The sequence below is a fragment of the Neoarius graeffei genome, chromosome 20 (assembly GCF_027579695.1).
Source record: "Neoarius graeffei isolate fNeoGra1 chromosome 20, fNeoGra1.pri, whole genome shotgun sequence".
NCBI lineage: Eukaryota > Metazoa > Chordata > Actinopteri > Siluriformes > Ariidae > Neoarius > Neoarius graeffei.
In genome coordinates, this window is record NC_083588.1 from 59,913,513 (window position 1) to 59,937,611 (window position 24,099).

A 24,099-nucleotide genomic window follows, 5' to 3' on the forward strand; every position below is an offset into this window, starting at 1 on the left:
CGTAAGGGTCAAGGCCGGAAAACCATACTGGGTGCCCGTGATCTTCGGGCCCTTAGACGGCACTGCATCACATACAGGCATGCTTCTGTATTGGAAATCACAAAATGGGCTCAGGAATATTTCCAGAGAACATTATCTGTGAACACAATTCACCGTGCCATCCGCCGTTGCCAGCTAAAACTCTATAGTTCAAAGAAGAAGCCGTATCTAAACATGATCCAGAAGCGCAGACGTCTTCTCTGGGCCAAGGCTCATTTAAAATGGACTGTGGCAAAGTGGAAAACTGTTCTGTGGTCAGACGAATCAAAATGTGAAGTTCTTTATGGAAATCAGGGACGCCGTGTCATTCGGACTAAAGAGGAGAAGGACGACCCAAGTTGTTATCAGCGCTCAGTTCAGAAGCCTGCATCTCTGATGGTATGGGGTTGCATTAGTGCGTGTGGCATGGGCAGCTTACACATCTGGAAAGACACCATCAATGCTGAAAGGTATATCCAGGTTCTAGAGCAACATATGCTCCCATCCAGACGACGTCTCTTTCAGGGAAGACCTTGCATTTTCCAACATGGCAATGCCAAACCACATACTGCATCAATTACAGCATCATGGCTGCATAGAAGAAGGGTCCGGGTACTGAACTGGCCAGCCTGCAGTCCAGATCTTTCACCCATAGAAAACATTTGGCGCATCATAAAACAGAAGATACGACAAAAAAGACCTAAGACAGTTGAGCAACTAGAATCCTACATTAGACAAGAATGGGTTAACATTCCTATCCCTAAACTCGAGCAACTTGTCTCCTCAGTCCCCAGACGTTTACAGACTGTTGTAAAGAGAAAAGGGGATGTCTCACAGTGGTAAACATGGCCTTGTCCCAACTTTTTTGAGATGTGTTGTTGTCATGAAATTTAAAATCACCTAATTTCTCTCTTTAAATGATACATTTTCTCAGTTTAAACATTTGATATGTCATCTATGTTCTATTCTGAATAAAATATGGAATTTTGAAACTTCCACATCATTGCGTTCCGTTTTTATTTACAACTTGTACTTTGTCCCTACTTTTTTGGAATCAGGGTTGTACATTCTGTTCTTTTATCAGTCTGGGGAAACAAACATTAGGTGTACCAATTTCCTAATTAATAAACTGGCATCTAAACTGGTATTTCATATTTTAACTAGTGTAGCGTTGAAAGTTAAATATCTATAAACCATGAAATAAAGGCTTTGGTTATAGACAAACGTTTTGACTGGACAGCTGTTTCAGACATCTGTCGTCCCTGAACTGGGGGAGGGGGGGATTGTTTTCATTCTTCCAAATTTCATAAGAATAAACCGTTGTATCGTCTGACACTGTTTGATCGTTGACTTTTTAGTCCTACATCCCCAACTGTGTAATGGAGTTGATGTCTTGTGACCCTCTCTGCTTTGCCCCTCTGTGTGTGCCATCGTACAGCAATTACATTTTTAATACCTTTTTACAAATAACTATAAAACAGCCATTTTTAAGCATCAGCTTGGGTTTCTGTTCTTTTATTGTTCTACACCGTGTTCATTAATGATGAAAAAGAGGAGCAATTAAACGTTAATTGGAAACAAACATTAAAATTGTCATTCGAACAACCGCGTTCCCACATCATTATCTGTTCACGCAGAGCTCATCGTTTTTCCCAGGTCTTTGGAGGGATTCGGTCTCCTCAAATAACTTCAAATAAACAGAAATCTGATTCAACAAGATTTGATAATACTGAAAGAAAGCTGGAGACGTATCCTGACTTGAGATGTTCTGTATTTGAAAACGCAAGGTAGGTACGCTGACGTGTTTTATCTCAGTACTGTGTACTGAAAATAAGCAAACGCAACTGATTCACAAAAAGGATCTTGGAGAGAAAAGTTTACGATTATGATTATTTGAAACCAAATGCTGCAACATAACCATGTGGTAATAAATAGGTAAAATACAAGGATGTTAAAGTTATAAATAAAGCCTGAACTTGCACGTTACTCGCAGGAATTCACACTAATCAAACCTTCAGTGCAAAGTTTTAATTACTTTTAAGGCTCAACACGTTGTGCATCTCGTTTCTAGCGGGAGTAACTGCTGCTAAAATCTCAGGTCAAGGCGGCGACGAGCTCGTTATTCTTCAGACTCGCTGACCTTTACGTTCTTTTCCAATGATCGCTTTTTTTTTTTTTCTGACACACAAAATGTCCCTGTTCTTTTTCTGTTTCTGGATCTTGTCCCACACTAACTCTTCCGCTTCTCACTCCAGCTCTTCTGATCCATCTTTTCTCTTTACGTTTTTAAAGGGATCCTCTAGCAGATTTATTCTCAAACTTTCATTTTCAGAGACCAAATAGTGTTCGAGAAAATACATTTTCTTTAAAATGCCAGATGAGCTTAGCGTATGCAATGATGTCATGTAGTCGTCACGTGCAGCAACTTGGCTGTTTATATTCTCTGTTTACATCGTAGTTTTGCTCGTTTTACAAGTATTCTTACTGAATATATTAGTTTTTAAATAAGTACGCCTCATTGTGTGGCATATAAATGCTACAAGCTGTAACTAGACTGCATTTCCACACAGACAATGCAAAGTGTGCTTGATCAGCTGGAACAGAGGCTCACTGACACAAACTGGATCAGACATGAGACCTCATGCTATGAAATCTTTTTTTTTTTTTTTTACACGAGCTACAGAAAGTGTGTGTGGCAGCGTGCTCTAAAATCTTGGTTTAAAATGGCTCGACTTGCAGTGCGACATGACACTTCGCACTCTATAATCTGTTTTAAACAATGCCACACTCTCTGTTAATCTACCCAGCACCAGCTGTAGATCATGTAAAAAAAAAAAAAGTAAAGTGCGGTGTCGTGTCACACTGCGAGTTGAGCCATTTTAAACAGATTTTAGAGTGTGCAGCCGCACACAACACGCACTTTGCGACACTCACTGTCTGTAGATCATGTAAATAAAAAAAAAAAAAGATTTCGCAGCATGAGGTCTCATATCTGATCCGGTTTCCGTTGGTGACCCTTTGTTCCAGCTGGTCAAGCACACTTTGTGTTTTCTGTGTGGAAATGCAGTCTAGTTCTAGCTTGTGCTTCATTTTTAACATCGTTGTGGCGTTTATATGCTACGCAATGGGACGTACTTATTTAAATTCAGTAAAAATACTTTTGTAAAACTATGAGAATAAAAACAGCTGAGTTGCTCCAAATGACGACTATACATCATCGCATACATCACTGCAGGACGCTTATGTGACATTTTAAAGAAAATTCATTTTTCTTGAATGCTATTTCGGCTCCGAAAATTAAAGTTTGATTGATTTTTTTTTTTTTTTAAACCTGCGACTAATTTCACTTACAACAAGTTTGAGAATAAATCCGATGAAGGATCCCTTTAAGCATTTTGTCTACAAGAGACAAGCGGAGTCTTGAATTTCCGCCGACGCAAACGGATCTCTCTGATATGACTGTATATATGTATATAATTTAGTATTTATTAATAAAGCTGATAAGTGTTAGTGAACTCAGGATTCTGTCTATTGCTCTGAACTGAGCCTACTGTATCACTAATAACCTACACAATAACGTTCACTCACTCCACCGAGCACTTCGATGAGCATTCAATTCAGAATTACACACACACACACACAGAGAAACTACTTCCTGATTAAAAAGTCAGCACATTTTCAAGGGCGATCTCATCAGAACGGTCGTGCGCTAAAACCGAACACGCGTTCCCGTTCCCCTCTTCTCCGTCTTCGGCACGGGTGCTTTTTTTGGGCAGAGTCATCTGCAGAGCGCACCACAGAGCGGTGCACGACATCCTGGTGTTCCTGCTCAGGTCCTTCAGAGCAGAGGCCAGAAGCAGGATATCTGTAAAGAGGAGAATAAATATATGGATCTAAAGTTCTCTGTCAAGACAACAGACTTATTTTTAAGATTTCAAGGAGTGGCGATAATTCACACAGCCAGTGTTTTCCAACCAGCAAGTCAGCTTGGTGGACCATACCCTGTGAAAATTAGTTATCTTCGGTGTATGTATCTGTACGTTCAGTCTCACGTCTGGTCTGGGTGAGTGTAAATTTGAACAAGACTGATTTTAATAATTTATCTGCAAATCAATCTGTACAATATTGGTAATATTTATTGCCAACGGACCTGCCAGCTTTAAAGTAAACACTAAAATACAAAACCACGCTTTTTTTTTTAAATACTCATAACTGCAAAACTATACAGTGTGGTGTTAAGGTGCCGTTTGTAATTATAACTCAGAATGCTAAATCAGATGTTAATTTTTATTACCAAGCTCTAACCTTGCGTCTTGGACAGATGAGTTTCTGAGTTAGGAGGTAAATGTGTAACTACCTCTGTCCTCTCTGAGGTTGGTCACACCCTGTCTCTGTCTGATGCTGTTGAGGAACTCATCCTTGCGGCGAGCCTGAGTGATGTAGATGGCCTCGAGGTGCCTGTCCAGTGTCGAGCTGATATTAGCATGGAGAGGAAAACTTCTCAAGCGCTCCATCTTCCCCAACAAGCTCACCACCTAGAGGCCACAAATATACATGCATGTCTACGCAGTCAGTGTTAAATCTGTAAAATTGGCATTATACACTGAGTTTTATTTCTCGTATGTCAGAGTCGACTGTTTTACTGCAGATTTCTTAGCGAGCTCAAGACAGCTACCCAGGGTGGATATCAAGGAGGTAGAGTAGTTCTCACCCCAAACAACCATTCACACCTATGGGCAATTTAGAGGAGCCAATTAACCTTGGGCTGTGGGGGAAACCGGAGGAAACCCACACAGACACTCAGTACGTTTACATGCACATCCAAATCGAGCTGCTGTCGGTAATCGAGCTAAGGGTCCCAGCAGGGGTGCCAGAGAAATCCAATCCTACATGCACACAATAAAATCGAGCTATTGTGTGAGGTACATTGTGCACCCGAGCCACAGGTGGCGCTACACACCCCATCGTGTTGGTACACTTCCGGTTGTCGTCATGAAGAAGAGCTATTCAAGAGCAGTGTTGCCAGATTGGGCGGTTCCCCGCCTAATTGGGCGGTATTAAGTGCATTTTGGCGGGTTTTGAACATATTTTGGGTATCTGGCAACATTGTTCAAGAGTATAAACAAAGTTATCAGTTCTGTGTTCACAAGAAGAGTGTTTGTATGTACGAACAGAAGTGTTCCTAATAAAATGGGCACTAAGTTGAAGTTGTTCTGAAGTGTCATGCCGACCGAGGCTAGCCTGGGAAATCCCATGCTGCTTTGCACAATCGTTCCGATCTGAAAAGACAGCATGGAAACTATGGTCTAAAGGCTCGCCTGAGTTAGGGAGCCAATCAGAGAGTGGGGAGGGGTGGAAAGACGGTGACACGTACTACTCGACAAACGGAAGCTTGTAGTTTATTTGGGACTGCTTATGGATCACATTTAACATGGCGGCAAGCGATACGAACCAAACTTTCGATCAAGCTTTAGACACTGTTCTGAATAGTTTAGAGCGAAAGTTTGTTTTTAAAAAAAGAACAGCGTTTGGCGTTTCAGTCTTTCTTCGCCTCTTCGTCTTCTTCGTCGCTCTAACTACATCACCGGGTACAACTGCCATGATTGGCCATGGGCTACGTATACGCCAAATGATAGACATTCGCAACGTCCAATAAACGGCCGTTGACAATCGTAAACCACACCTCCCCTACGAGAAATTCAATAGGCGGATTCCAGACCATATTTCACTTGTGATATGGTCTGGTGTTAACCAGACTAGACCGAGGCTGTTGTGTTTCCCGCTTGTGGTCTCGTCACTCGTCACTTCCGGAAGGGGCAGTGCTGAAGTAAGTAGCTTGACTACGTAGCTCGATAGGGTTTACATGCACTAAGTAGCTCGGCTACAATCGCATAATCTAGGTCGTGTAGCTCGATTATGAGAAATCAAGTTCGGTTCAATTTCAGCCTAGCTAAGGTGTTTCCATGCCATTTAGAACTTTGATTTCAGTCGAGCAACGGCAGAAATTCGATTTTCTCTATGTGCATGTAAACGCACTGACTGGGAGAACATGCAAACTCCATATGGAAAGACCCCCAGTTGGTCATGAGGTTCGAACCCCGAACCTTCTTGCTATAAGGCACCACTGTGCTGCCGATACACTGAGCTGATCAGCCATAACATTACAACCACTGACTGGCGACATGAATAATATGAGGCAGCAAGTGAACGGTCAGTTCTTAAAGTCGATGTGTTGGAAGCAGGAAAAATGGGCAAGTGTAAGGATCTGAGTGACTTTGACGCAAGTAAACTAGGGGTTATCTGGAGACCTGTCAAGCCGTCTTTTCAACAGCCAGTACTAGAAGTTAACGAGTAATTTTCTGCAACGACGGGCTTGAAAGTTCCCATTCGGGGATCCTTCGGAGCGTGTTGTGTGCGCTTGGGACCTAGGCATTACGTGAAACACCTGATGCTGATTTGAACACAATCGGCACGTGCATGTAAGGACACTTTTCACAGAGACCTTGTGAAGTATTCTGTCAGGTATGCAGCGGTAGACGGCTCTAAGTGCAAGAAGAGTGTTTATTAGCAGGCGTGATACATGGCTACAAACAAATGTGACAGTGAGAATGATAATACATCGCAAAACCTCTGTGTCCTTATATGCGTGTGCTGATTGTTCTCAAATCAGCATCAGGTGTTTCCCATAACGACTGCGTCCTAAGCGCATGCACAACACGCTCTGAAGGATCCCCAAATGTAAATGCACTTAATAAGTCTTGGTGAAGGTTAGGCTCTGCCGAGCTGCTGTGTTGCTCATGTATAAGAATGAGCACCATGCTGCAGTTCTGAATTTTTTTTGGAATTCTTACTTTCGTGTAAATGAAGGGTTTTTGACCTCTCCATTCGACACCGAGTCCCGCTGAATGTTTTTTTCCCCTTCTACATTTAGAAATCTCTCTTGTTTTAACCCCCGATGATGAATTACTTTTGGTAAATTAAAAACTCTGTTTTTTTTTCTTCAAAATGATTTGCACATCCAAAAACGCAGCAAAACCTTCCCATTAGGGTGTATCAGTTGGTCTCACTTTCATGAAATCTGATGCATTTTTGTTTGGGTGTTCCTTTTCACCAATAAAGACATCCTGTAAAATTTTTTGACCATATTCAAAAGTCTAATGGTGGCACCATGAGGTTCATTTTTTGCCAAAAAACGCTTATTTTATGTTTTCGCGTAAGGTTTGAATCACAATGTTGGACTCCATTTATTGATTTCTTGTGACCCAGAGATCATGTTAAAGGGATAGTTCGGGATTTTTGACATGAATCTGTATGGCATCCCCATCAATAGTGTCGTGCAAACACACTGACTTACCCCCGACAGCATCCTGTGAGTCCAGTTCTTGTCCAGTTTTGGTCCAGACGAAAGTAGTCCGGCAAGTTTGTTGGGGTCACGAAAGTAAAACGTTTTTCGTCTCAAAACAGTATGTGTTCAAAAGAGTGATATATTTGCATCACAAAACCGTTGCCAAATAAAAAGTCAGACCTCGAAATCGCTTGGCACTATTTTCTCTCCCTTCTTATCACTGCGCGCTGTCATGTTGACATCTGCGCAGGAATCAACACCTTTCCCATTGTTTGGCAGTGATTAGGAGTTCAGATCAGCGGCGCTAACAAGCTAATTTGAGAGCAAGAACAGCGACAAATTTATCACCTTCTATAACCTATACAATAATATATTTGTGAAAATGGTGCGCACTTGCGACTATCCAGGCTGTAGCAACAAAGATGTGGCTGAATCTCCGCACACATTTCACCGTCGTAGTCAGACATGTTGTCGCTAACTTTGCTAGCAGTAAACAATGTAGTGATGTGTCGGTCGCGAACGATCCGGTTCAAAGAGCCGGCTCTTTGAAGTGAACAACGGGAGCCGGCTCTTCGGTGGGAGCCGAGTTGGGGAACCGAATCAGTTTTTTGTCCTTAGGTGCCTCAGAGAGAGAGAGAGAGAGAGAGACAGAGTTCAGCTCAGCTGAAGGATGATTGTCTATTTGGCAACCATGATCATTGTTTTGTTGCCGTGAATTCCTAAAGCTCATGATATAAATTGTCGCTCATAAATTGACAGGTTCAGTCGGCAACCGCCTTGGCATGGCCAGATTAATCTGCGGTATACAACGAGACAGCAGTCATTATAACAGGAGCAGATTTGCTGTTCCAGCGGCTTCTCATTACTGGTGGAGCAGAGTGTGGCACTTTTTTCTCTTTTTACATGCGCTCAAGGTGCCACATATTTTGTTGCACATTGTTCTGTGTTTGTTAAAATAATTTCCAACTTTGCTTCATAGTTTCTTAGGCCTGATTTATACTTCATAATTTATTTTGTGGCATTTTGTTCAAGGTCGAATGTGAAATAAAGCCATAAAGGATAAACAGTTGATGTCTTCTGTGTATTTTATATTGGTAATATAACACAGTTTTGCATTATGTTTGTGAGAAAATAATTTATTAATTGGTAAGTAAGTTTTATTTCTATAGCTAGAACATTGTTACACTGCTATACTTTACAAAGCTTTACAATGGCTACAAAAACTCATCTCATCTCATTATCTCTAGCCGCTTTATCCTTCTACAGGGTCGCAGGCAAGCTGGAGCCTATCCCAGCTGACTACGGGCGAAAGGCGGGGTACACCCTGGACAAGTCGCCAGGTCATCACAGGGCTGACACATAGACACAGACAACCATTCACACTCACATTCACACCTACGCTCAATTTAGAGTCACCAGTTAACCTAACCTGCATGTCTTTGGACTGTGGGGGAAACCGGAGCACCCGGAGGAAACCCACGCGGACACGGGGAGAACATGCAAACTCCACACAGAAAGGCCCTCGCCGGCCCCGGGGCTCGAACCCAGGACCTTCTTGCTGTGAGGCGACAGCGCTAACCACTACACCACCGTGCCGCCCCGGGCTACAAAAATTAAAAAATAAAATGGAAAACATCCTATTGATAAAATATAAATAATAATGTAATTAATTAACTAGTTAATTGCAGCAATTAAATCAAAAATAAAATCTCAGGAGCCGTTTGGGAGCCGAAAGAGCCAAAAGAGCTGGCTCCCGAAAAAGAACCGAAATTCCCATCACTAAAACAATGAATGAAACAGCCGTGGCTGTCACCTGGCGGCAGCGCGCAGTGATAAGAAGGGAGAGAAAATAGTGCCAAGCGATTTCGAGGTCTGACTTTTTATTTGGCAACGGTTTTGTGATGCAAATATATCACTCTTTTGAACACACTGTTTTGAGACGAAAAACGTTTTACTTTCGTGACCCCAACAAACTTGCCGGACTACTTTCGTCTGGACCAAAACTGGACAAGAACTGGACTCAAAGGATGCTGTCAGGGGTAAGTCAGTGTGTTTGCACGACACTATTGATGGGGATGCCATACAGATTCATGTCAAAAATCCCGAACTATCCTTTTAAGAACCTTTGCAAGGGATTGAGAAGCATTAATGTGATTCATAATACATTTGTATTGTTTAAAAGTAGTTGAACAATGATTCAATGAACAGCTAAAACTCAAACTGTGCTTGATAATACATTTAGAATATGTACTAATGTGTAGGGGCAGCATGGTGGTGTAGTGGTTAGCGCTGTCGCCTCACAGCAAGAAGGTCCGGGTTCGAGCCCCGTGGCCGGCGAGGGCCTTTCTGTGCGGAGTTTGCATGTTCTCCCCGTGTCCGCGTGGGTTTCCTCCGGGTGCTCCGGTTTCCCCCACAGTCCAAAGACATGCAGGTTAGGTTAACTGGTGACTCTAAATTGAGTGTAGGTGTGAATGTGAGTGTGAATGGTTGTCTGTGTCTATGTGTCAGCCCTGTGATGACCTGGCGACTTGTCCAGGGTGTACCCCGCCTTTCGCCCGTAGTCAGCTGGGATAGGCTCCAACTTGCCTGCGACCCTGTAGAACAGGATAAAGCGGCTACAGATAATGAGATGAGATGAGACTAATGTGTATCTAAGATATTTGGTATACTCTATAAGGTGCCATAATGTTTCATGAAAAGTGATCGAAATTTTGTCATAAAAGTCATAAAATAGCAGCTTTTTCCATAACTTTGAGCTCCTGGTGCCACCATTAAACTTTTGAATTTTGTCAAAATATTTCACCCAGTGTGTTTTCTTACCAAAAGGAACATAAAAACAAAAATGCATCATGATCGGGGGAACTTTTCATTTTTAGGGGGCAACCGATGCACCCTACTTCCCATACCGATCAATAACAGCTAACTCGGCTGAACAAAGTAAGTAAGTAAGTAAGTTTAATTTATATAGCACATTTAAACACAGCATACACTGACCAAAGTGCTGTACAGAGTCAGTATTTAAAAGACAAATGACCAAAAAATAAAAATAAAAAGAAATAAATAAAATAAAACTATAATAATAACAACAATAACAATAAGCTGATGGTTAAGGAAAGGCCAAGGAGTAGAGATGGGTTTTTAGCCTAGATTTAAAGGCAGAGATGGAGGGAGCAAATCTAATGTCCGGTGGGAGCTGATTCCAGAGGCGTGGAGCAGCAACAGAAAAAGCTCTGTCACCTCTCTGCTTCAGCCGCGAGCGAGGTACATGAAGAAGCCCTGCGTTAGAGGATCTGATGCCATGTACACACGTAGCCGGGTATTTTTAAAACCGAACATTTTCCCCCCCTCCGTTTATAAAAATGTTTTATCCACACCACCTCGTCTTCGAAAAAAATCCCTTCCACACATAACCGAACATCTGCGTTTTCAATCACATTCATAAGCATTCCAAACCTGTAGATGGTTATTTCCCCAAATCCTACCCCCTAATCACATCGCCTGTGCTCTTGGAGCAGTAGTTGGGCTTCTAAAATTAAATATGTAAATAGCACCTGCACAATAATTAACGCTTTCAAGGCACTACTCCGATCCATTACTCTTTACCTAGCCGCACACTACGCCGATTTTCAGCGTACTGAGCCAACTGAAGTCGCGAGTCAGGCGTAAAGACTAGTTTTCGATGGTACCGACTCATCTCACAGCCGATTCGAAAAACTAATCGGGAGGCAGACTGATCGGCGAGAGTCGCTAGCAATAGCCAATCATATCTTTCGCATATAACACGTGACATCATTAAACACAATTTCTAGCGCGAGAAATACGTGTTGGTAGCACCTAATGCAGGTATATACTGTCATTCCATAGACTGAAGCTTTATCCATAGACACAGTGGGCTGGAAAGCCACTCTGCTCAAGTTGTGTGGCTGAATTCCAAATCGCTTTAACTCCCCTATATAAGTGCACTATTTAAGGTTGGAAATAATAGCTCATGCAGCCTAGATAGTGCGCTACATATTCCATGTTGTGTCATTTGTAATTCAGCCTGTAGCATCTTCAAGTGTTGGATTTAACAGTAACTATATCCAATAGCCAATCACAAAGCTATTAAGTTGTCACGTGTCGCTTCAATCGTGACTGCACTCATCAACAGTCGGGGGATATGTGCGTGCCCTGTCGGGAGTCGGCTCTGAAATGGGTCGGTTTGGTACCGCGTGGATCGCCGCTTAATCTGGCTTCTGCAGTAAACAAAGGTCGCACGTTTGACGTCAGGGCAGATTTGTTGTCATTTTTTTGGCGCAGATTGTGACGTTCTAAAACGCAAAACTCCGGTTATCTCTGTCTACACGAAAAGGCATACACGGAGTTTTCAAAAATCTTCACTTTGCCCGGAGTTTTTTTAAATATTCGTTTTTGATGTGTTTTCATGTGGATGACAGGCCAAAACGTAGAAAAATATCTTCGATTTAGCAGATACCCGGCTACGTGTGGACGGGGTCTTAGAGACCTTTGGACTGAGCACTACAAGTGTGCCCCCTGTTATGACAGCATAGTTACCATTGCTGTGGGGTCAGGTGATGATGCAAAGCCTCTATTAGAGAAAATTTTTCATGCAACCCCATCTGAGGCATGTGTGAAATCTCTAATGCTTATTTACCTTTAGGCACACAGGCTACATGTGCTATAAAATAAAGCATTTTCTCAAAATAATTTATGTTGACTGCTTCCATCCATCTGTCCATCACCTATAGCCACTTATCCTGTTCTACAGGGTCGCAGGCAAGCTGCAGCCTATCCCAGCTGACTATGGGTGAGAGGCGGGGTACACCCTGGACAAGTCACCAGGTCATCACAGGGCTGACACATAGACACAGACAACCATTCACACACATGGTCAATTTAGAGCCACCAATTAGCCTAACCTGCATGTCTTTGGACTGTGGGGGAAACCGGAGCACCCGGAGGAAACCCACACAGACACGGGGAGAACATGCAAACTCCACACAGAAAGGCCCTCACCGGCCGCTGGGCTCGAACCCGGACCTTCTTGCTGTGAGGCGACGGTGCTAACCACTACACTACCCTGCCGCCCCTGTTGACTGATTCCTTTTTCAGAAATTCACTACCTCAAACACCTTATTTTAAGAGCTTCTCTCAACTGCTTTTTCACGCCAAGATTGCACCAAAGGGCCCTAAATTTGCTTCAATATTTCAAATTTTCCTGGGGGAGCATGCCCCCAGACCTCCCTAACAGGCGCCCCTGCCGACACCCTTCTCTCAGTTTCTAGAAAATACCCTGATTGTAATGGCTGGATCACTGGCTCTGAGCCTCTCCAAAATGGCAGGTCTTATATGGTGTTCCCGGTATGCCTTGAATCATACCTACCAAAAGTGATCCAAGGAAAGGCACCCAGTGAACCAGCGACAGGGTCATGGGCACCCAAGGCTCACTGATGCGTGAGGGGACAGAAGGCTAGCACGTTTGGTCTGATCCCACAGAAGAACTACTGTAGCACAAATGACTGAAAAAGTTAACGCTGACTATGATAGAAAGGTGTCAGAACAGACAGCGCTTCCTGTGTAGCTGCAGACCGGTCAGAGTGCGTATGATGTCCATCAGAACCGGAACATGGAGCGATGGAAGAAGGTGGCCTGGTCTGATGAATCACTTTTTCTTTGACATCATGTGGACAGCCAGGTGTGTGTGCAGAGAAGCGAATCAAAATAAATTAAAAAGTGTGAAGCTTGTGATTGCAGAAGGATTCAGCCTCGTTTTCATCTTGCTAATGAAATGATCTGGACCATGTATACTGACAATGTATTTATTTTTTTATTTAATTTGTAACCTTTCTTTACTTTCTTTATTATTATTATTTTAAATAATATTATTAATTATTTTTTTCGTGGTGCGGTTTCCATCAAATCCTGCGCTCTGATTGGCTGGCGAGCGGGTCCGTATCCTACAGTACGGACCCCAGTTACGGACCTCTGGCGACTCGCCCGTTCACAACAACAACAAACATAGTAGCATTTTTTGCCAACATTTTTTTATAAGATTTATTTATAAGATTATCAAAAATCTTATACATTTTGCCAGCATTTCTCAGGAGAATAGCATTAATTTTACAGCATGGATAGCGATAACAACAGTGTTCACAGCGAAAGCGAGTTTTACTACCCTGAGGAAGAAGAAATAAAAGAAAACATTTCAGGAGAAAGCTAAAAACCTCTAACTGTTGCTAACGCCGGGCAAAAACATGGCTGAATCCTGAATGACTCCTATTTGTATAAATAGGGGACTACATAGGCGGCAAAATGTAGTTTGTTTGTTTTTTCCTGCCACGGAAGTGCACTTGTATACCGAGGAGGAAGCAATTTGCATTACAGCCGTGAATGAGGATTCAAAATGGCGGCTCGCCTCGGCTCGGTTTTCCCTTTCGGGCGCTCTCGTTTTCTGTTAGAATTTGGTAAAGAAAAAAATAAATATATTATTTACCAGCTTAAGGTCGGTCCGTATGGTGAAATACCGTGACCTCGGCCTTGAATACTGACCTCGGCCCAGAGGACCTCGCTCAGTACTTTCAAGACCTCGGTCACGGTATTTCACAATACGGACCTCCCAGCTGGTAAATAACATATATTTATTTATTTATCTATTTTTTTTTATAGCCTTTATCTAAGGGAAGTTTATTCCTGTTTCCAGGCTCCTATCAGCACCTGTTCTGTTATTTGTATCTTTTTTTCTCTCTTTTATTATTTCTTCTAAATCTGTGATTTGTTATTCTGTGCTGTAAAATCATTAACATAAAGTATGAAATGCATTGCTTTATTTTGTTCCATCGTAGAATAACTGAGATAAGCTCTTTTTTCTTTTTTCCCCCTTTCAATTCAATTACAGTCTCCAAAGACAATTTTCATTTTGAATAAAAGCTCAAAATTAATTTGTTGGACCAGATTAGAACCTACACAGGCCATTCCTGGCACCCAGGCTATTTATAGCATAGCTTTTAAAAAAAAAAAAGCTACACAATACCTGAACCACTTACCAACATGAATATAAGATAACAGATTTGTCTTGCTGTGTTTTTACTTTAATATCTTATATGCAAACACACAAACACAGTCTAGAGCCCATTTCAGTAGGTGGGCCATTCTCAGAAAATGTGACAAGTTCGGTTTTAAAAAAATGAAGTTTGTTTTTTGTCTAAAACCATTAATCCTGGCCCTCTATTATACATTTATTTTATTTTTAAAAAAATTATTGAGTCAACCTGTCTGCATTTGCAAAAATTTTATTTAGCCTAAATATACCAAAGTGTCATTCCCGCCATGTGTATAAATAAGAATTAGTGAAATTTGAATGAAAAATAATTCCTTTGTTTTTTTTTTTTTTGTATTTTCACTTTTCTTTCTGAAATGTTACTTCTTTACCTTCACTTTTTATTGTGGAAAATATCATGATCTTTGCTTCAACGGTTTTTGGTGTAAAGCATAAAATATATGCGCAAGGATGTGTACTTTCTTGATGTCTTTACCGTTACCCACATGGCAAAATCATGCTGTAACTCAGGGCTTTGACAATAGACGGCAGTGCAGCTACATGAGGAAGGACCAAGATGTTGAGCAGGCATTTTGAAAAAAGTCATTGGTATATGAATGTTGGAATCCAGGCTAGTGATCAGGCGAATATGAAATTTCGAGATGTCCGGGAAATTAACTATCTTTGCCGTTACCCCTGAATGATAAACATAATGATGCTGCATGGCGGCACGGTGGTGTAGTGGTTAGCGCTGTCGCATCACAGCAAGAAGGTCCGGGTTCGAGCCCCGTGGCCGGAGAGGGCCTTTCTGTGTGGAGTTTGCATGTTCTCCCCGTGTCCGCGTGGGTTTCCTCCGGGTGCTCCGGTTTCCCCCACAGTCCAAAGACATGCAGGTTAGGTTAACTGGTGACTCTAAATTGACCGTAGGTGTGAATGTGAATGGTTGTCTGTGTCTATGTGTCAGCCCTGTGATGACCTGGCGACTTGTCCAGGGTGTACCCCGCCTTTCGCCCGTAGTCAGCTGGGATAGGCTCCAGCTTGCCTGCGACCCTGTAGGACAGGATAAAGCGGCTACAGATAATGAGATGAGATGATGCTGCATGTTGAAAAAGTTTAGTTCGCCAAGTAGCAAGTTAGGACGGGATAATAAATGCATAATTTGTTTATCTTTTTTTCTGCACTCAGTGACCCAAAAATGCCATGAGATGTCTTTACCGTTACCCAGTGTTGCCCTTACCTTTACTCTATAGGGTAACGGTAAAGACAACAACTGGGCATTATTTTTTTCATAATAATGATACCTGCTTTATGAATTCATGAAATATGTTTTGTTTTCTTTTAAATATATTTACAGGGATTAATTAGAATTAGTGTATACAAAAGTTTTTAAAATGTCTTTACCGTTACTCGTCACATTTTCTGATAACGGCCCAGGTCTTGATGGTAGGATAATACCTTAATTACCCTTTTTTAACTGATTACATATTTCAATAATAAGACTGTCACAATCACAGAGCTGAACAATACAAGTCTGCTGCACATTTATGACTATCGTAGTTTTATTTGTGAATGATTTTTGTGCTGACCTTGGCTTGTTCTCGAAACTGGTCCACTATAAGCTTGTCCACTCTGGAGGGGTTGAGATGCAGCTTGGGCACAGCGTTACTGTTCATCACAGATAGAGACTTGCTTGGGAAGCTCTTTATCAGGATAACTTCTGTCTATCAAGGAGTAAGAAGGGAATACTTAAATGTTGTTCATTTCCAGATTTACAAAATATTTTAATATTATGTGTTAGGTCAACTGAAATTCATTTGCAACTTACCTTCTTTCTCTCTTTCTCCAAAACTCTCCACCATTCACAGCACTTTTCCAGATAATAGTGCAGCTGGCTCAGAGGGCCATAATGACTGTTGCTTTGATTGGAGATTAACCCAGGAAAGGGCCCATCTCCTTTAGGTAAGTTCAGCCCCCTCATCTCCTGCAGGTAGGGGTTTAGGGCGGCGAATTCCGCATCGGACTGTAGTTCACTCAGATCCACTACAGGCACGGAGCCACCGTAGGTCAGCAGGGATCGCGAAGGGAACATGTGGCATGGGTTCTGTCCAACAACTCCCGTTTGGTACAAGCAAGGAAACATCTGCGATGGTGCATGTTTGGCTCCATTGTGTCTGGCCTGGCCTGCATACGTATTGCCTAGACTCTGATATGGGTTGTGGAGCAGACCTTTCTTCTTGTCTGCCTCTTTGGGAAAGCCAGCTGGGGATTGAGGTTTTACTCCAAACCGCAGAGAAGGCTGTGCGTCTGCTATAAAGCCTGTTGCCGACTGTGTGTGCAACCTACCCACCTTTGATTGTAGGTCAAATTCTCCTCTGTCTACAGTGCCTCCTATCTTCCCCAAGTTCTCTAAACCCATGCCCACGCGACCCATCCTGCCATCACTCTGCCCAAAATCAGTCAATATTCTAGGTACGGTCCTCTGCATCTGTTGTTGGGACAGAACAGGAACAAGCTCAGCGACAGACTGAGACATGAATTTTGCCGTCCCTTGAGGATCGGTGTTGACACCTGTTTTGGGTGGAGGCTTGGTGTAACAGTGATACTGATGGATGCCGGTCTGAAGATTCCTTGCTTCTCTCTGATTGGATTCTTTGCTTTGGTGAGTTGAAAAGTTAAAAGAGGGTGAGAAGGGTTTAGAAGGTTCAAAATAGCCTGCTGACTCCTGACCAAAATCAGTACATCTTTGCTCCCTTGTGACTTCTCTCTTAAGACTTGCAAGATGACCTTCAAATGCTGGCATCCTTTGGAAAGGCAGATCCTTCAGCTCTGTTGTGTTTTCATCTTGAACTTTCATGTAACTGCTCTGAACTGATTCTCGATTATACATGCCCTCCTGCTCCCCCATAAGAAAAGCCTCAAAGTTCATGGCCAGTTTGCTGACATCTTGCATAGACAATGGTCTGTTCTTTTCGACTTTGGGTCCACTCAAGCCAGAGAAATCTTGGTATGAGCTGAAGTAGGAGTCATTTGTTTTGTTTGGAAGGCAGCATTGATCATTAAGGGTCTCCAGGCCCTCAGAGATCTCACCACTGTTGCTGCAAAAGTTGCTGTGCTCTGATTTAACTGGTTTACTCTTGGAGAAGTGGGATCTCATGGCATGCGAGATATCAAGGCCAGGAGGTGGTCTGGGTAAATTTAGGAAAGCCGGGGTGTAGGATTCAGATTTAGATTCTCCGTTGCAGGGAGAAAAGAGCCAGGATGGGTCAGCAGCCTCAAAGCCACTGAAATGTGGGAACATGTCAGCACTTTGATTTGAGTCTCTTTCCATGGGACGAGTATGGAGTTTGATACCGGGCTCAGGATTGTGCTGCATTCCAGAACTGGACTGTACCTTTAGCTCAGAATTAAGATACTGCAAGCTGTTCTCCTTCTGGGACTTCGGGGACCACCCAGTCGTAAGACCAGTTGATATTCTACTAACATAAGTGGTTCCGTTAAACACAATCTTCTAAATAAATAAATGCTTTATCATGATATGTGCTATTACAAAGTACAGCAGGGGTTCCCAAACTAAGGGTCACCAGACACCAGTTTTCTTTTTTGTTGTACTATTTTGAAATGTTACTTTAAGCTGCATTCAAACAAACTACATTTAATTGAAGAGAGGACTGAAATTGTTTTCTGTCCATCTATCTCCATTAGCTCCTGAATTTCGAGTGACTCTGAACAAGTGGAACAACAGAAGTACAAAAAAAAGTAAGTTTCTAAATTATACTTCTGGATTAAATTAAAAAAATTTGAAATAATAAGGTCAAGTCTTGGGATTGCATAAAATGTCCATTTGGAGTCATTTGACCAAAGATTTTGGAAACCCTTGTCCTAAGGCAATACATAACATTCAATAAATAAATGTATTATTTACCAGCTGGGAGGTCCGTATTGTGAAATACCGTGACCGAGGTCTTGAAAGTACTGAGCGAGGCCCTCTGGGCCGAGGTCAGTATTCAAGGCCGAGGTCACAGTATTTCACCATACGGACCGACCTTAAGCTGGTAAATAATATATTTATTTTTTTCTTTACCAAATTCTAACAGAAAACGAGAGCGCCCGAAAGGGAAAACCAAGCCGAGCCACCATTTTGAATCCTCATTCACGGCTGTAATGCAAATGGCTTCCTCCTCGGTATACAAGTGCACTTCCATGGCAGGAAAAAAACTACATTTTGCCGCCTATGTAGTCCCCTATTTATACAAATAGGAGTCATTCAGGATTCAGCCATATTTTTGCTCGGCGTTAGCAAGTTACAGGTTTATAGCTTTCTCCTGAAATGTTTTCTTTTATTTCTTCTTCCTCAGGGTAGTAAAACTCGCTTTCGCTGTGAAGACTGTCGTTATTGCTATCCATGCTGTAAAATTAATGCTATTTTGAATCCTCATTCACGGCTGTAATGCAAATGGATTCCTCCTCGGTATACAAGTGCACTTCCATGGCAGGAAAAAAACCCCTACATTTTGCCGCCTATGTAGTCCCCTATTTATACAAAATTGAGTCATTCAAGATTCAGCCATGTTTTTGCTCAGCGTTAGCAACAGTTACAGGTTTTTAGCTTTCTCCTAAAATGTTTTATTTTATTTCTTCTTCCTCAGGGTAGTAAAACTCGCTTTCGCTGTGAAGACTGTTGTTATCGCTATCCATGCTGTAAAATTAATGCTATTCTCCTGAGAAATGCTGGCAAAAATTTATAAGATTTTTGATAATCAATATAATATAAATAAATCTTATAAAAAAAAGATAAATGTTGACAAAAAATTCTACTATGTTTGTAATTGTTGTTGTCGAGCGAGTCGCCAGAGGTCCATAACCAGGGGTCCGTACCGTAGGATGCGGACCCGCTCACCAGCCAATCAGAGCACAGGATTTAATGGAAACTGCACCGCGAAAAAAATAATTAACAGTTATTCTCTGAAATCGAGTCGTACATGAGTTGATAGCTGACAAGGCTCATAGCACCGAGTTGACTATAGTCCATGTATGACGAGATTGAGTGGAATAACTGTTTTATTCTATCCACATTCACTGGATTTAAGAAACAGAGCATTTTTATTTTTTGCAAATTCAATAAATAAACACTTTATACAAAATCATTTCCGCTTAGGTAGACTTCTTAAAAATCTATCGATGGCGGTACGAATTGACTTTAATGTTGTTGTTTTTTTTATAGAAAGTGCCATCTTGCTGTCGAGCCGAGGTATACAACAGCTTTAGACATTTATTTAATTCTTCCTTAGACATTTCATTTCTGTAATTTTCAAACTTCTTTGAGCTTTTGAACCAATCTCAAAAGAATTCAACAAATTTTCAAGCGAGACGGCCTTTCGATTTCATAAAATCTGTGAAATTTAGTTCCTTCTGAAATTTGGTCATTGTGATAGATGTTTATTTCTGTAATATCTCACAAAATATCAGGCCATTCTGTGGCTGGGAAGTTATTTAATTTAAGGCAGGGCTTTTCAAGGTGTGGGGTGCGCCTCCCCTAGGGGGCGCCAGAGTTCTTCAGGGGGGGCGCAACGTGAGGAAAAATAAACCAGAATAAGTTACTATTGCGGACATTTAGCGAACTTCAGCTAGCCTTTGCCAGAGACAAAATGGATCGATTTTTAGTACCTAAAGCTACAGTGAGTGAGGAGACAGAGTCTGGGCCAAGCAAAAAAAGAAGGAAGTATGACCACGATTATTTAAAGTTTGGATTTTCATGGACTGGATCTGAAGATGCTCCACTGCCACAGTGTGTTGTCTGCCAAGAGGTGCTAGCTAACGATGCTATGAGATGTTTAAAATGTGTAAAATAAGATGTTTAAAAAAAGCACAGATGTTTAAAATGTGTAAAAAAAATGTTTTCAAAAAGCACAGATGTTTAAAATGTGTAAAACAAGATGTTTTAAAAAAAAAGCACAGATGCTTAAAATGTGTAAAAAAAAAGATGTTTTAAAAAAGCACAGATGTTTTAAATGTGTAAAAAATGTTTTCAAAAAGCACAGATGTGTAAAATGTGTAAAACAATATGTTTTTAAAAAGCAGATGTTTAAAATGTGTAAAAAAAAGTTTTAAAAAAGCACAGATGTGTAAAATGTGTAAAACAATATGTTTTAAAAAAGCAGATGTTTAAAATGTGTAAAAAAGATGTTTTAAAAAAGCACAGATGTTTAAAATGTGTAAAAAAAGATGTTTTAAAAAAGCACAGGTGTTTTAAATGTGTAAAAAAGATGTTTTCAAAAAGCACAGATGTTTTAAATGTGTAAAAAAAGAGGTTTTAAAAAGCACATATGTTTAAAATGTGTTAAACAAGATGTTTAAAAAAAGCACAGATGTTTAAAATGTGTAAAAAAAAGATGTTTTCAAAAAGCACAGATGTTTAAAATGTGTAAAACAAGATGTTTTAAAAAAAGCAGATGCTTATAATGTGTAAAAAAATGTTTTAAAAAAGCACAGATGTTTTAAATGTGTAAAAAATGTTTTCAAAAAGCAGATGTTTAAAATGTGTAAAACAATATGTTTTAAAAAAGCAGATGTTTAAAATGTGTAAAAAAAGTTTTAAAAAAGCACAGATGCTTAAAATGTGTAAAAAAAAACAAGATGTTTTAAAAAAGCACAGATGTTTTAAATGTGTAAAAAATGTTTTCAAAAAGCACAGATGTTTAAAATGTGTAAAACAATGTTTTAAAAAAGCAGATGTTTAAAATGTGTAAAAAAAGTTTTAAAAAAGCACAGATGTTTTAAATGTGTAAAAAAAAGATGTTTTCAAAAAGCACAGATGTTTTAAATGTGTAAAAAAAGATGTTTTCAAAAAGCACAGATGTTTTAAATGTGTAAAAAAAGATGTTTTCAAAAAGCACAGATGTTTAAAATGTGTAAAAGAAAAAAATAAAAATGTGTACAACAACGGGCGGCACGGTGGTGTAGTGGTTAGTGCTGTCGCCTCACAGCAAGAAGGTCCGGGTTCGAGCCCCGTGGCCGGCGAGGGCCTTTCTGTGCGGAGTTTGCATGTTCTCCCCGTGTCCGCGTGGGTTTCCTCCGGGTGCTCCGGTTTCCCCCACAGTCCAAAGACATGCAGGTTAGGTTAACTGGTGACTCTAAATTGACCGTAGGTGTGAATGTGAGTGTGAATGGTTGTGTGTGTCTATGTGTCAGCCCTGTGATGACCTGGCGACTTGTCCAGGGTGTACCCCGCCTTTCGCCCGTAGTCAGCTGGGATAGGCTCCAGCTTGCCTGCGACCCTGTAGGACAGGATAAAGCGGCTAGAGATAATGAGATGAGATGTGTACAACAACCATTTTTTAAAAATACGAATGGAACACTAAGTATAGCAACAACAAAAATTGTAAGGGGGGGCGCTGTTGTTTATTTGCTCTCGGGGGGGGGGCTGACTCTCCCACACTTTGAAAACCCCTGATTTAAGGGGATGCACACTGTGTTGCATTACTGCCATCTACAGGTTTACCTTTGAGCGTGCACTGACAGTTCCATCATTCTGTCACTAAACGAACAGCTGATCACACCGAGGTGCTCGCTGACCGCCGATATTTATTAGTTTGGTCCTGCGTTTCCTTTCCTTCGTATAGAACATAACGTCTTTTCTTCTTGCTTTCTTTCTGTTACTGTAGTGAGTCTTTCACGTTTCATTCGCACACTCACACCCTCCATTTTTCTCTCCTGTTTCAAATTTGTTTCCCACAATGCCTTGCATGAACAGGGAAAGCCCACCACGTGATGCATGACGTAGTATCTTGTATTGGGTCATGGTGAAGCAGGAAAAAATAGCGGAGAATTTAGGGCCACGTGGAGAGAAGTTCATTAATTGTTCCATTTTTAAAAAACGAATAAAATTGGAAGTCTGTGATTCGAATTCAATAGCTTTCGGTCACTAAACAAAAATAATTGTGTGTCGGGGAAAATTCTTTTTATGACCTACACTTGAAAAATCTGAAAGGCGGTCTAGCTTTAATGCTTAAGGATGAAGAATGTAAACAAACTGGTGAAATGACAGGAGAAAATTTGTGAAAAATGCGTTAATAATAATTCTTGAAAAATAAAAAAGATACGTTCTTACCATCAAATACTTTCATTCCATATTTTGTTGCTTTTTTTTTTTTATTTTTGGGGTTTTGTTTTCGAGGAGAGTTTTTATTTCGGCAACACGCTCCGCCATTTTGTTTTTCTCTACTCACGGTATATGAGCTGATATCCTAGTAGTAGTAGAGTAGCCAATCAGAATGTGCGATTGCTCATATCAAGTGAATGTAGATAGAATAATGTTAAATATACAGTTACAGGAATTTTTCTAAAATGCATAGATATACTAACTCTTGAGAAAAATAGGAATCCACTGGCTCAACCTCTTCCAAGATGGTGGACACTAATCCATAGAGATCAGCCTCGCTCCCACAGTCAATGCTGTCTTTAAGATTCCTGTCAAGGACATTGTGTAGCATGTTTTAGTAATCCTTCAATGCCACACTGCACGACACGATGGCAATAAAATCTTGTTCAGAATCTGTGTGATATTGGGTACATTCATGTACTGTACATCACATTCTAAGATAATGGTCCAACATATTGGACACTGCTATATGTATCTTGTTAAGTGGCCATCTTCGAACAGCCATTGGTAAGCGTACCATATTAAGCGATTACTGATTTTAATTAACACCCTAGGAGATACAATGCCAGGGATCATTGAATTCTTCACATTTTGTAATGCTTTGGGGGAAAATGCTTAATATTTATCTAACTTTTTATACCTCCGTCTGTACAGATTGATTTTCTTACAGCTTAATCATCTTTCTGTATTTGTATAAGCTGACACTTTTAGTCATGTGACACTCCGAGTGTTGATAGCATAAACAGTACAGGAGTGGTTGAAGCTCCTTTATTAAGTCCATTCATTGTTATATACTTGATAAATATACCTAAAAATATCTCAAATGTATTTCTAAAATAATGAAAAATACAGCATTGTGTCAGAGACATTTATTTTTGTTAAAAAAAATGTTTGACCTGTTTTTGGGGGTGCTTTGAGCACAATCCTTCAGTTGAAAATGTTCGTCCTGTGTTGCCCAGGAATGGTAGGGTAGAGGCAGTTGCTTGCAGAAGGAGAAATCTGGGTCAAAAGCTGCAGACAGTCTTCCACTTTCTTCACTATAATCATTCTGTTTTTCACAAAAAAAATGAAACAGGAAGTGAGGCGAACACAAACACTGCTCGTTATCAAGTGAATGCTAATTTAAATGTCAACTTATTAGCAGAAATGTTTCTCACCTGAAACTTGTATGTGGAGTAGCATGAGTATGGTCCTCCACTGTGAAACAGATCAAATGGCACCTTTGCTCCGTTTGCATCCACACTGATTTTATTTTTTGCAGCATTATTTACCTTAAATTAAAAAAAAAAGAATAATTTTACAACATGCCATGACCCATGACTTACTATACCTTTATATACTTGGTTCTGGTTTTGCCTATAAAAGCTCATGAGATTGTCCATGCTGCCAGAACAACTTCAGTCAACGAGAGAATTTGGTCAATATTATTGTATCGTATCGTAACTTGTACACGTATCAGTAAACAGGGCTCGACATTAACTTTTAAACCCACTTGCCCTGGGGGGCAAGTGGGGGTAAATTTCCACTTGCCCCTCAATATTA

General features: G+C 40.9%; 1 protein-coding gene across 1 annotated transcript; it reads right to left on the reverse strand.

Moving 5' to 3' along the window:
* Positions 1-3,677: 3,677 nt before the first annotated feature.
* moto (minamoto) lies at positions 3,678-23,822 on the reverse strand (the record flags this gene model as incomplete). Its single annotated transcript, XM_060902434.1, has 7 exons — positions 3,678-3,883; positions 4,376-4,553; positions 15,986-16,120; positions 16,225-17,875; positions 22,761-22,865; positions 23,454-23,605; positions 23,715-23,822. Coding segments are annotated over 7 exons (2,535 nt in total), but the record flags the coding sequence as incomplete, so codon positions are not given.
* Between the last annotated feature and the right edge of the window lie 277 nt (positions 23,823-24,099).